This window comes from Mus musculus, chromosome 2 (assembly GCF_000001635.26).
Source record: "Mus musculus strain C57BL/6J chromosome 2, GRCm38.p6 C57BL/6J".
Taxonomy (NCBI): Eukaryota; Metazoa; Chordata; class Mammalia; order Rodentia; family Muridae; genus Mus; species Mus musculus.
This window is the reverse complement of record NC_000068.7, coordinates 21,366,553-21,380,300: the sequence shown is the minus strand read 5'-3', so window position 1 is coordinate 21,380,300 and position 13,748 is coordinate 21,366,553. Positions and strand designations below refer to the sequence as shown.

Here is a 13,748-nt window from a genome sequence, read left to right as displayed (position 1 = left end):
GCTAAGCTTCATCTAAGCTCTCATCAGGACCTGTGTGACCAAATAATGTTAGGTTCATAAGAGCACTAAAACAAATGTGCATCATCTGACAGCGATATACAGTTGCATTCATTGATGACTGAACACAACGCTGGTAAGTATTCATTGTTCCCTCATTGTATATCAGCTCATTGTGTATCCAGAAGATCATAAGTTCATCTCTGCTATTCCATCTCTACAACTGTTAACAAATAATAACTTCAGCTCTAATGTCTCCATCTCTACAGCAGTTAATTTAACACATAATTTTTAAGCACATCTGCTTATTTAGAAGATCAAATTTAAGAGCTATTTTAAAGTCACCTTTTTTGGAGTTCTATTATAACTGTAGTAATAACAATAATAATAATAATAATATCTTAATCAAGTAAAGTCGGTATTTAGTTTAGGTCTGTTTCCCAACAGTGTGGCTGCCCATAGTTTCAGTCATGACTTGATACTGTTGTGGTGACATAGTGTGAAAGACTCTGCCTCCTCCTCAACCTCTAGAAGAATTACACAGCACTCTTGAAGCAGGAAAATGTTCTCCTCCCCCACAACACTTTGCAGCAGATATGTGCAGAGCAGCCTGCCAGCACTTTACATAGCACACTCACTCGCCTTCTGCCTGGCTTCATGTTCTGAGAAGTCTATTGGACAATCAGGTCAAGGCTTCTTTGAGCAGTTTTGTCCATTTTACATAGAAAAGAAAGATGACTTGTTTAATTTTAATGAGAACCAACAAATATAAAATGAAGTCAGGTCAGGTATCAGCAGACATCAAGCCTGAATCCACAAATATAATCTGCATTTGGGGACTTCTGTGGGTGACACTCTGAAAGCTAAATGTGGTACATCTTTTAAAATTGCTGTGGTTTACTGTCTGATAATAGATGATTGTCTGCAGAAAAAAAAATGTTTGAGTCTGCTGCCTTTACAGAGGGAGCTGACTAATGTTTCTTTCTGTGGCTATTTTCACAGAAATAACTCTGAGCTACAGTTTAACAAACACACCTACAGTGTTCCTTATTGCATCACTGGCTATGGCCACTTATTACTCAGTGTGCAGATGTCACTTGCACTACCATGTTTAATTCAAGTCGCCCTGTGCGAGAGGACCCTTTTCTCACTTCATAGATAAGGAAAATAAGGTCCAGAACTGTTACACAATGCATCCAAAGCTATACTTTTTTGAGTTGTGCGAAGAAAAAAACCAAGAAGACATAGTGTGTCAGTAAAAGCAAGTGTAAACACTGTAGTCTATCTTAAAATATGCAACATCTGTCCCACAGCTTGAAATTCCATGGTGATTTAGTTAAATTTGCCATTTTTGTGAATATTAGCAATATCGAAGGCATATTTAAGAATATTGCCTTCTCATTTGTTCTCTCATTTAGTTATAGGGTCTTAAAGTCAAATCACATGTACATAACAACATGTACAGATTTTAAATTCACACAGCACTTCTTCATGTCTAGAGGTCAGTTTTACATGGTAACTTTTCACAGCAGGCAAAGGAGCTAACCCAGTTGGCCGCAATAGAAAAACTAATAATGAGGGTTCACTGCTAAAACCTACTATGTCAATCTTCTATTATTAATAGTTATTCTGTTAGAATAGCAATAAAGTCCAATTAAGGGAAATCTCCTGGTCAAGTAAATAGAATTTCTGCCAAGGGTGGAGACCTAACATTCCAGTTGGACTGGCAATGATCTGGTTAAGTAACCATCCAGCAGGAAGAAACACCCTTAGGAGGTAATGTTCACGTTAAGCCATATTAAAGAGATGGGCAAATAATTATTCCTTTAATAAGATAATAATACTTTTCCTTTCCAAAATTACCACTGCCAATGCAGTCCTCAAGTTACATGAGGTTGCCATGAGGTGTGTTGGGTGTGCCCATGTTTCTGAGTTCTGACTCAAAAAGATCCAACTATTTTCTTCTTTGTCCTGTCTTTTTCTTTTGGATGTTGGCTAGAACTTAAATATGCTTCTTTTTAACGTTTGAGCTTCCATGTTTTCTCTCTAAGACTCTCCTCACTATGTGGCTCCCTACTGCCATGTAGTAACTCACACAGCATGATGCTGTTGGCTTTACTGCCCTCTTCTGTTCTCCTCATCCAGGCAGATGCTGAAGTTTGCAGCTTGCCTGACCTGAGGGTTTTTAAGCTCAAATGAAATTGTCTTTGAGCTTCCATCTAAGTCCATTTAAGTTAAATTGTTTTATTAATGAAACTAAGACCACTCTCCCCCCCCCCCAAAGGAGGAACTCTAATTTCACTAGTCAACCATTATAAACATCTTTTCCTACCATGCAGACACTACCTTCTCCAAATGCATGACTTACAGGCTCATGGTCTCACATCAGGGCTCTCTGCATCTTATTGACTCTTCTATAAGCAGCCCCTTACCTCAGTGTCTTAGACTTCGCTTTGGAAGTCAACCAAGTGACCAGACTGGCCAGCTAGAAGGAGGGCAGGGACCTGTATGATACCATCCCAGCCTGATCCTGTGTCTCCTTTCTGGACTTCTCCTTTTATCCTCTGGTTCTGTGTCTGAAAAGAAGTGTTTTATCTTACAGGTTTGAGCCTGGAAGAAACAAATACGCCAAACAGTGTTTTAAAAGTAATTCTAGATTTTTAATTTGTACTTCCCCTACATTTCAAATTGTCTAATGCCCACAATCACATTCAACAATAGGGCCCATAGAAGCAGCTAAATCTCTCACTGCAATTTTATTAGAGAAAATGGAAAAACCCAAGATCCCAGGTCTAAGGCAATGAGCAGGGACATATACTTTGCATGTTTATGTATCACTGCCACACTGTGATCCTTCATGAGCAATTTCAATGTAACTTACATTATCTTGTGCCATGTTACCCACCTGCCTATAGGCCAGCAACACTGTCTTTCCTTCTCTTCTTTGAGCATGTTCTGCTCAGTCCTGTCTGAGGGCCTTTGCTGTTGATACTCTCCCTCAAGAAATTCATGACCCAAGACTCCTTGCTCCTTGTGGGAATTTGATTTCTCTGAGAAAGGCTGTTAACGGCTTATCATTACAGATCCAACTTTCACCCAACCCAAATGTGCTTTGAGATCATGTACAACTATGTGTTCATTCTGCTCACAAACTGTATATTCAAGCTGTTTACATTTAACTGACTTCAAAGCAAAACATTGCAATCAATCTCACTGTGCTTCCAACTCTCCATGTAATTCCTGGCTACAAGGTCAGCTGGATAAACAGCTTTGATTTCACCATGTTTCCTATTTTTTCCTTTGTAGAACCATTCATCACTCTGACACAAAACAACATAAAAGGACAGAGGTGGTCATCAAATCTAAGACTATTCTCTGGAAGAAGCAAGGTGTTAAGAGCAATACCCTGACCCCTACCCTTGTTGGAAGCAATATATAGGTCTAGAGTTATAAGAGCTATTGTGGCTTTGTAGACTGTTCAAAGTCAATAATATCAAAAAATAGTTTTCTCAGGAGACGCCTATGAAAGACTGGTTAAGACAAAAGCTCCTCATTTCTTGTTACCATATTTCCTATGCAGTTCATATATAAAGAGTATGGCCTCTGTTCAGGACTATGTCTTGGATTAGACTCTCTTAGATTAGAACAGAAGATACCAAAACTCTTCTGGAGAAGTCAGACCTGCTCTTGGGCAAATGACATTAAGAGTTAGTGCTTCTTCTTTTATGCATCATGGCCACGTCTCCTTCTGTCCTTCACTTCTCAGTTAAGCTCATCTCTTTAACAAGACTTTTTCCTTGCCCTTTTCTCAGGGTTCCAACTCTTCTGTGCAGACATTATTAATCCCATTCACCTATTCATTTCCTTTGAGTCAGGGAGCCAGGGGTACAATGTGTCATATACCTGACACTATGGGAGGGGACTGTTTTCCTGTCACTTGTTTCCATCAAGAGTTTTAATTTTAATTTTTTTTTTGCTAACTATGTACCCCTATTCTCAAAAAAAAGTCATCAATATCAGCATTTCTTTACCATCATATATGTTCTATAACTCTAAAAAGTATATATTAACTAAAATAGTATTTTAAAAATGAATAGCAATACAAACAGAAATTCTTAAATATGGATGATTGAAAGATCATAATTAGATAGATAATAAATAGGTAGGTAGATAGATAAATAGATAGATAGATAGATAAATAGATAGATAGATAGATAGATAGATAGATAGATAGATAGATAGATGGATGGATGGATGGATGGATGGATGGATGGATGGATGGATAGATAGATAGATAGATAGATAGATAGATAGATAGATAGATAGATAGATAGATATGATATGATATGATATGATAGACAATTGTTCATTGTTAATAATAAGGATATCCTACCTCTTACACCTTTTACATAAAGGAACTGAACCACAAAGGAGATTGCATAATCTGCCCAATGTCACACAGAAGTGAACTGAAAACTTTTGAATTCAAACCTAGACTTATAATTCTCAATCTTTCTTCCTAAACACTATTCCATGCTATGTCTCTGAAATATGCAAAGCACCTGTAGGAGGCAAAGGCTCAAAGCATCCTCATACTTCTAGGACACAGGTCATCTGAGCAGTTCCCTTAAGAGGCAAATGATTACAGGAGAATATATATTCTACTGCTGGAGGTCAACACCAGTCCTTGAACATGCAAGGCAACAGCTCTACCGCTGAGCAGCAGCTCCAGCCCAGAATAGTTTCTAACTATTTTAAGATATTAATGTTTCTTCAATGAGATAAGCTCTGTGTTAGCCTAATAATAGTTCTAACTTCTTGAAATGAAGTTCTGAAATGAAAGCAAGATCAACTTATCTTTATAATCATGAAATCTCTGTGAGGAGCTCTATTCCTCAACTACCTTCTAGGGAAGAATAGTTCAGTTTCAGCCAAATTTCACATTTCTCAGTCAAACAATATCCTATGTGCCCTGTGCTGATCATTGTGGCATAGCCTGTACTGATCATTTTTCATCTGTTTACTCATCTCCAGTTGTTTCATCTCCCTAACCTTCTCTCCTCCCTTCCCCTCTATGTCACAGTCATCTGTTCCCCCAAACACTCATATAAACACACATACTACCCATTCAAACTACATCTTTTAATGGTAAATGTTGAATATATAACATATAAGTAGAAAGCAATGCTTAACAACTGAATCTGCATGGAATCTTTGAGATAAACTGAGCCCTGTGATTATATAAGTGTATACTGATACTTCATTGATCATCAAATTTCCCAGCTTCAGTTCATGTTCTTCTATAATTGCATATTCAAATTGAGTAAGTAGAAACGTAGGCTAAAGAAACCTACCTATCACTGTATGCACATATATAGTCATTCACAAATACATGCACACCTGTGTTTATGTATATACACATATAATAAGACTCCTTGACTCATTTAAAAAATCATCACCTTAGGATGGCATATGTCATCTATATCAGTGGCTTTCAAACAGACAGTTTGTCAACCTAAGGTGTCTTCTCCACAGTCTAGTGGGTAGAGACAAGAAATGCTGCTAAAGACTTAAAAATTAATAAACGGAGCCCCATAGAATTGAGTCATCTGTCCCAAAGCTTTAATAGTGCCAGGACTAAGAAACCCTGATCTACATAATCGGCTGAGGCACCAAGTATTTTCTGGAAAGCTAAATTCTTCATTCTGTTCCAGGCAACTAAAAAACAAAAATAGAGTGAAATATTCTTCAATACAGGAATCCTGTTCAATTATCAATAACCAAAATTCATTATGTTGTGTGCAAGAAATGTTTATTTGCATTTAAAAAATGAAGCACTTCAGAAATATGAGACATGCCTGATTTCTCTCACTGAGTCTCTTGGTGGACATTTGTTCTCCTCAGTGTTTAGGGTATTTTTCTATAATATTTGGCCAGAGGCTTGGGAAAGATTTCTAGCATACTTCTCTAATCTTTTCTGAAAGCTTCTGTAGTTTCTGGCTCAGTATGCTATATCTTTCATATAGGTGAGGGGGTATTTCATGGAGTAGCAATCCACCTAAATGTTTGTATAGATCAAGGTTTTTCCTATAGGAATAAACTCTAGTTAAATGAACAAGTGCTTCATTGAAGTAGACATTGCACATGGAAAGAATTGTTCCTAAAAGCTAAAAGTCAGATAAGGCTAAACGGTCAACAAAGAAATCCTCACCACTGTATGTGCCATTATCTCACTGAGGTGATGCTGAATAACCATTGGCTTCAAACTCTTTCAAGCATAGCCCCAATAACAGTGAGCTTCCTAGTTATGCATAGCAACTCTCAAGCTGCCAGTCAGTGGTCCCAGCGTTGCAATGTGCTGTATTCAGCTCTGATATCCCTTCACACACCAAACAGAACTAAAGAAAAAAAAAAAAAAACCAACCAAACAAAACCGATTGGGCCCTGATACTGCTGACCAACTAGGCACAAAATCACATCAACAACATACCTCTAAGCATGCTGGAACATTAAAATATAACCATAAAAGACAAAGTCATTGAAGGCTAGAAAGGGGAGTCTTTAAGGAAAAAAAGGAGATAACATTTGAAATATAAATAAAGAAAATATCTGCCAGGCAGTGGTGGTGCACACCTTTAATCCCAGCACTTGGGAGGCAGAGGTAGGTGGATTTCTGAGTTTGAGGCCAGTCTGGTCTACAGAGTGAGTTCCAGAACAGCCCGGGCTACACAGAGAAACCCTGTCTCAAAAATAAAACAAAACAAAAGCAACCCTTAGGCACCATCTAGCCCACAGAACCATTCTGAAGTTAAAAATAACACTTGGCTCATGTAAAAGTTAAGGCTGCATAATCAGTGTAGGGAGGGGGAACTACTTCCCTCCCTAGAGAGTAGAGAATTATGAAAGTGTCCACTCTTGTAATTTATTTAGCAGTTTGTCTCACTTCTATATCCAAACATATTTTCTAGAAAATGGCAAGATTTGCTAGGACCACAGGAAATACTTCTTCTAGATAGTTAATAGACAACTATAATGGTAAATTGAAAATTGAGCTTTTTAGAGAGTAGATATAGAGCCCCAAGATCTGAAAACATTGTAATCTTCAGTGGAATGTGCTGGTGCTTTGGGGTTAGAAATCTGTAGAACAACTCAATCCTGGGTTTTGATATATTTCAGAGCTCCTTCAAGAGCAGGAAACTCAAACCACACTTGGTCTTATTTTGAATGGAATTTCCTTTCCATTAGTTTACAATCCTAGCATTGTACATATTGATTGGATGTTTCTATGCATTATCAGAGCACATGATGATGGCATGGTGATATCATTTCTCCAAGGCCCTGAACTTATTTCTATCACCCATTTCCAAAGTCGTAGCCAATGTTTGGATAAGCCACTTCAGGACTGCTATCCCAGGTGTGTGGAGACATGTGAAGATCATCAAGCCCATTTTACATTTTAATGATGCAGAAACTAGTTTCCAGACAGGTCGGTCATGCAGCCCAGCTTAAGACAAAAGCAGGACTGAAACAAAGTACTAACTCAAGTATAGTAGTCTTTTCATTATATAACACACTTGATTATCTGGCTGGCCAACAAGAATAAACTTATATTTCTTATTCATGGAAAATATATTAACAATAGCAAATACAGTCTTCCAAACAAACAATTAAAAAAATGAGAAATCAACAACAGGAGAAGAAGAGGTTGAGAGCATTGTGCTAACTCAGAGACTGAACAGGCATCCTGGGTGGATGATAGAAATTTGATTTGAGCTCTAATGACCAGCTCACAGTTTACATATGTTATTCAACTTTCCTGACATTGTAAGTACTAAAGAGTTCTAAGAAGTAAATGCAGTGGTTCAGATATAGCATCCAACCCACAATATAAGTGTTCAACTAATAGTGACCCAGCTATGTGATGCTAAACTGCCACAGAAGAGCTGTACCACTTCTGAGAAATGTCTTTAGTTCCTGGTGTCTCAATTTCCTCAACTTAAAAATGAGATAAAACTAAATTAGTGAATTCCTTTCATCTCATCAGGAAAAGAAGAATTCATTGGACAAGGGTGTATCTCAGCGATAAAGCACTTTACTTAGCCCATGAAAGTCCCAGGGTTTAACCATCAGTACAAAATAACAATATATATATATATATACAATCATTTCAATATCTTGTTCCAGTCCTAAGTACCAGACAGTTCTAGCTACCCCCAGAAAGATGTTTACACATTTAGCAAAAGGGGTTCCCATTCTACTCCAATTCCAACCCATGGAGCTACAGAAACATGCCATAGATATATCTAATGCCTATCTCTAAACTCTGAAAGGAAGTCTGTGGCCCTGTTCTGTTGTTGCCACAAACAATATGTACGACTTTTGGATAAGTGACATCTGTCTAGCTCTGTCTTCTTGGGAAACAACACCTAATCCCTTTAATGGATTTGTAGTTCCCACAGTGAACATCTCTTTACATCTTCAATACAGGAGGCCACTGGTGGGGCAGGCAGTGCTCACAGTGGCATAGATCCTGCTTTTTGTGGATCTTCTGAGACAGACCAGGTTCTGTAGGCAGCCAGGCACACAACTGGCTTTGTAGGTTAGCTAACAGCATTGGTGAATACAGATGCATTTAAAGAAATAACCTTTTAGTGAGCATACTCAAGGAATATGTCTTTCTCACAAGCTTGAATCCTTTTGCCTCTTCAGCCTTGGCTGGCTGAAAGTACTGGGTACATTGAAACAACATATTTTTGGATTATAAGAGAAGATATTCTAGGGGCTGGTAGTGTGAGTCAATAATAGAACCCTTGGCTAACATGTGTTGTGCCCAGGTTACATCCCCAACATGTGAGAGAAAGAGGGGGGAGTTGGAAAAACAAGGCAGAGTCGGAGAGAAATAAGAAGATGGCAAAGAGAGGAAGTCAAACAGAGAAGGGAGAGAGAAGGAGGGGGAGGAGGAAGGGAGGGAGGGAGGGAGAGAGAGAGAGAGAGAGAGAGAGAGAGAGAGAGAGAGAGTTCTATATCCAAATGGTCTTCCTCCCATCCCATATTTGGCCGTCAGAAATAATCTCATTCAAATGAAATACCTTCCCAGTTTACTAAGTCATCTTTATGAAACAGCATACTAGCTAAAAGCACAAAGTAAACTTGCATCTGAACTACTTTATTTAATAACTATGCAATCAGTAATAAAATTTAACCACTCTGTGTTTCAGATCCCCTTACAGAAAATATAGAAAACAATAACACAGAATTCAGACAACTGCTGGGAAAAGTTGCCAAGATAGTTATGCCAAGCAGTTAGCACAGAGTGTAACATCAAGTATGTAGCATATTGACTAACATCAATCAAAAGGTGAGAGAGAGGCAGTCAGGGAATATGGGGAACAGGAAGAAGAGGGTGGGAGAGAAGGAAAGAGAGAAAGAGAAAAGGAAAGAGAGAAAAGAAGGGAGAGGGGGTCAATCCTGAGACTCTCTAAAAGGGATCATCTAAAGGCCATGGTTCATTGGCTCTAAGTGGCATCTGCTGAGCCCTCTTCTTCTGAGAAAATGCTGTGGCAAAGATTCAAAGCTGATCTGAGAGCTTACTAATAGGATCCTGCCAGAATCAGGAGGAGATGAGATTGTCCTGAAAGTAGGAAAGTTGCTGCAGTTTAAGATAGGATCTATAAAGGAATCATAAACACACGTGGGGGGGGGGCGGGGGGAATTCATGTAGAAACAAAGAAGGAAGGGGTCTTCATCTGTCCCTTTTCAAGCTTGCAGGCATTAAAGGCTACAGGATTTTATGGCTGTATAATTCTCTAAAGACAAAGTACTTCGATCCTGACAGTTGATAGATAAGTACACAGGGCCCAGTGAGGCTAGGCAGCTCATCTGAGGCAGTTCTACAGTAAAAAGGCAATGCTTTTCTTTCTGGGGTTTCCTACCCATTGCTTGCCCTGGTATGTTCCAGCATATTGGTATTCTGTCTCTGAAATGCTAAAGTTGAAGTAAATAAAATATCACAGAGAGAGAGAGAGAGACAGAGACAGTTCTCTCACTTCTTCCAAGTTCCAAAAAGTTTAAATATTTATTTTAAAAAAAAATCAGTTCCAACCCCTGACCCGTTCCTTACAGAGTTTCCCATCAGGGGCCCGAGGAAAACCCCATCAACCTTAGTTCTCTCCAAAACCCTCTCTGCAGTCCCCCTCCCTCCTTTCTGTGCTTTCCTTGCATGCATTTCTAAGAGGCTACCTCTAGAAGTTCCTCACCAAAGCTGCAGGGCAACAGTTCTAATCTGAGAGTGCTAGCATTCCTCTGACACCATCAGGAGAGCTACTGAAGTTTCTTTCCAGTTTTCTGTTTGGGTAAGACTGATTCCTCCCTCCCCAACTCTAGTGGAGAACCTTCAGATGTGCCTAACAGAGAATAGGAGGAGAAAGACACCAGGAAGGAAAGCTGATGCCTAGAAGAAGAGAAAAGCCAGTGGGAGTATTCTGACCAAACTGCCAAGTCTGGATCCTGGAGAAGGCTCTGCTGCTGATCCTGGAGTGACTCAGTGCTGAGTGGCCAGAACTGCCCAGGGGATGGCACAGGTTTAATTACACGCTCTGGTAGCTGACTAACAGCAGGCTTGCGCTCCAAACTACATTCACAGGAAGTGGGCAGAGGCTACACCATAGTGGCAGATTCAAGGAACTCTCACTCCTTGTCTCTCTCTCTCTCTCTCTCTCTCTCTCTCTCTCTCTCTCTCTCTCTCTCTCTCACACACACACACACACACACACACACACACACACACACACACACACACACACCTGGTGCTCTTGACTCTGTCTGATGGGCCCAAAGTTCGGGGACACCACCATTAATCTTCTCCCCCTATGCTATGGAAGGATTGGGGCCAATTGCTATGTCCCCTGACCCTCCGCCACCACCACTGCACAGCAAGGAAAGGCTTTCCATGAGTGCCTAAAGTAGACAGACCCGGGCACTTCTCACCCCTCCCCACACGAGCTTGCCTCCGCATCCCTTAGTCTGAAGTTCAGTTCCAAGGCTGAAGACTTAAAGTCTCACTGGCAGACAAGTGTGCTTCCCCAGGATGGCCATTTACAAAACCAAAGGATGACTCTGCGTGTGCCCTTTCCAACCCTCTCCCTACCTGAATTCCGGGACCAGGTTAGGTTGAAGCCCGTAGAAGGCAGCAGAGAGCGTGACCAGCCACCCAGGCTTGTAACTCCCATTCTCGCACTCCAGATAAGGTGGGGACCACTTGACGTGGCTCCTGTCCCCTCCAAGCCCATCCCTGCGCCGCCAGCTGTGGCCTAGGCCCCGTGGCCCCTGATTGGAGCCACGGCGGTGCAAGTGGGGCCTCCACTTTCGCCGAAGCCCATGGAACCACTCGGTCTCTAGAGTGGCGTTAGCCAGGTGGTGAGCGGAGGAGGACAGGTCCTGCAGCAGGATGCGACTCTCCTCGCGGGTGGCCTGGAGGAAGACCTGCGGGGCGGGCGTGGACAGCGACTCGGTGCTGAAGGTGATGGCCGCCCGGGAGATGCTGGGCTCACCCTCCAGGAGACTTCGCACCAGAGCCTGGTACCACTGCAGGTCATCCTGCACGGTCTGTTCCCGAGACTTATTGCTCTGCAACATCATGTTGAGGAAGTTGGTGGCGTGTGTCAGAGTGTCCAGCGCCCCGTGCAAGGAAGGATGGGAGCTGGCTAGGGACGGTGACTTTCCCGGCAGGCCAGCCAACTCGTAGCGGCCTGAGCAGTTGGCTCTCTTCAGCTGGTGGAAGTCCCCAGTGTAGAGGTAAGAGGCCACGTCCACGGGCACCTCCTCGGCTAGTTTTTGTGCCAAGATGGTGCCGTCAGTGGAGCGGCTCCAGGGAATAGAGGGGTCTGGGGCAGAGGCTCGCGGCAGCTGCTGACCATGCTGCTTCCCCCTCGGAGTCCTCTCTCGAGGGGAATCTGGCCGTCCCGGAGGGTCGAGGCTGGCACCAACCTCTCCCAATCCCAGATGAGCGAGCAGGAGGCAGAAGAGTAAAGAGTAAGCCATGGCTCCCATCTGTCTAGCATAGAAGAGAGGCGATAACCGGAGGAGTCACTTTGTAAATTTTGGTCCTCAATTTATCATCAGTAAGACTTTTGAGGGGAGGCTTCCTTCTTCTCCAGGTGGCGCCCAGTCCAGATGGACTTTAAAATAAGAATGTTTTGAAATTGGCCCAGCTGGCTCAGCTGCCGTCACAGACCAAATCACCTGTGGCAATGCTGGCTGCGCCCGGCTCCACAATGGGTCGGCTCGGGATTACGCACCTCGCAGCCTTGAGCCAAACAGGTTACATCCCCAGCAGCTATAGTTAGCCCGCTTACGTCTTTCTGCTCAGCCGCTTCCACCGCCGCTCTCATTGAGGTGTGTTCAAGAGCTGATGCTGATGCTGCTGATGCAGCTGATGTTGCCACCGCGGCCACCAAAGATGCTGCTCCATCATCTCACCCTTGGCAGGTCGTTCCCGCCTCCCAGTTCTGGCCCCTCCTCGACCGCTTCGCCCGGAGATGGAAGCGCGCACACAGATCCAAGCCGCGAGCTCAGCGGCGAGTCCCAAGGAACCAAGGTTTTCTTTGAAGACGTTCGTGTGTCTGCAGTCCAGACAGCCAGGCAGCTGATTAACTAGAGCCTTTAGGTTTGGCCACAAACCACAGCGCTGCCTTTCTCTGCTCTCAGATGAAAGCAGTTTAAAGAGACAGCTTGGCCGCAACCAAACCCTTGTAGGGCGGCTTCAAGTCGTCTTGTGCCCTGTTTGGTCGGCGCCTCTGTCAATCAGCTGACTGCCATTTGTTGGCTGGGGCGGGAGCTGTCCAGTGCTGAACCCGAGGCGCACTGAGGAGGCGGAGGAGGAGGCGGCGGCGCTGTTTTCACCCACTCGTGTTCCCTGATGACTCGGAAACCTTCAGGGGTGGCAAGGAGTGGGTGGGAAATAGGGGAGAAGTGGCGCTTTTGGTGGTTGAAAGCGAAGGAAACTTGGACTACTGAGGAGGAGGAGGCTGTTGGCATCTTGCTTGCTTAGTAAAATCAGCCCTTTCTTTTGCCTGGAAAAGAGGGAGAAGAGAGTAGTTTTCATTTCTGACTGAAACTGGGGAGGAGGGAACGTAGGATGGAAATGTGTCCTTCTTAGCATCTGCTCATTTTTTAGGCAAATTATCAAATTCTCTTCCTTGTTTTTGGTTAAGAGAATGATTAAACCTGGCTTGCCAAGGATAGTCTTAGCTGTTAGAGAGTAATGGAGACGTCTACTGGCCGAGCTTCAAGGAAAAATAAATGTCATATTTAAAGATTCTCTTATTCGGGGCCAGAATGGAAGGGGAGCTCTGACAAAAAGGATGTGTGGAGAGGGGACATGATCAAGAATTGCGTGTTGTAGACTGTGAGAGAATGAGGATGCAAAACAGTGAATCTGTGGTGTGTGGGATAAAAAGTCACTGTCAGTGAGTTGCTGGAATTCATGAAAAACATCTCAGACTTCAAGGAAGGGCTCCAGAGATGTGCCAGCTCCAGAAAGAATTGGGAGAGCCCCTAAGCTCTCAAAGCTTCCTGTGGCATTTCCCTGTTGAATCTGCACTTTCTAAATGTGCCTCCACTTTTGAATTCCTCAAGAAGACACATGCAGAAAATCCCAGGTTTATTTTAGTCCCCAACTAACAAAGATGTCACTCATGCCAGTCCAAGATAGACTTACTGTACTATGTCATTTTGTTCTAGCAAAAAATACC

At 42.5% G+C, this 13,748-nt stretch overlaps 1 protein-coding gene across 1 annotated transcript in view; it reads right to left on the bottom strand.

Moving 5' to 3' along the window:
• Gpr158 (G protein-coupled receptor 158) overlaps nt 1–12,734 on the bottom strand; it is a 462,978-nt gene extending 450,244 nt beyond the window's left edge. Inside the window, exon 1 of the mRNA NM_001004761.1 lies at nt 11,144–12,734. Coding sequence (NP_001004761.1) covers nt 11,144–12,045 — 902 coding nt within the window. The 5' untranslated portion in view covers nt 12,046–12,734. The remainder of the gene's footprint in view (nt 1–11,143) is intronic.
• Nucleotides 12,735–13,748: the final 1,014 nt, after the last annotated feature.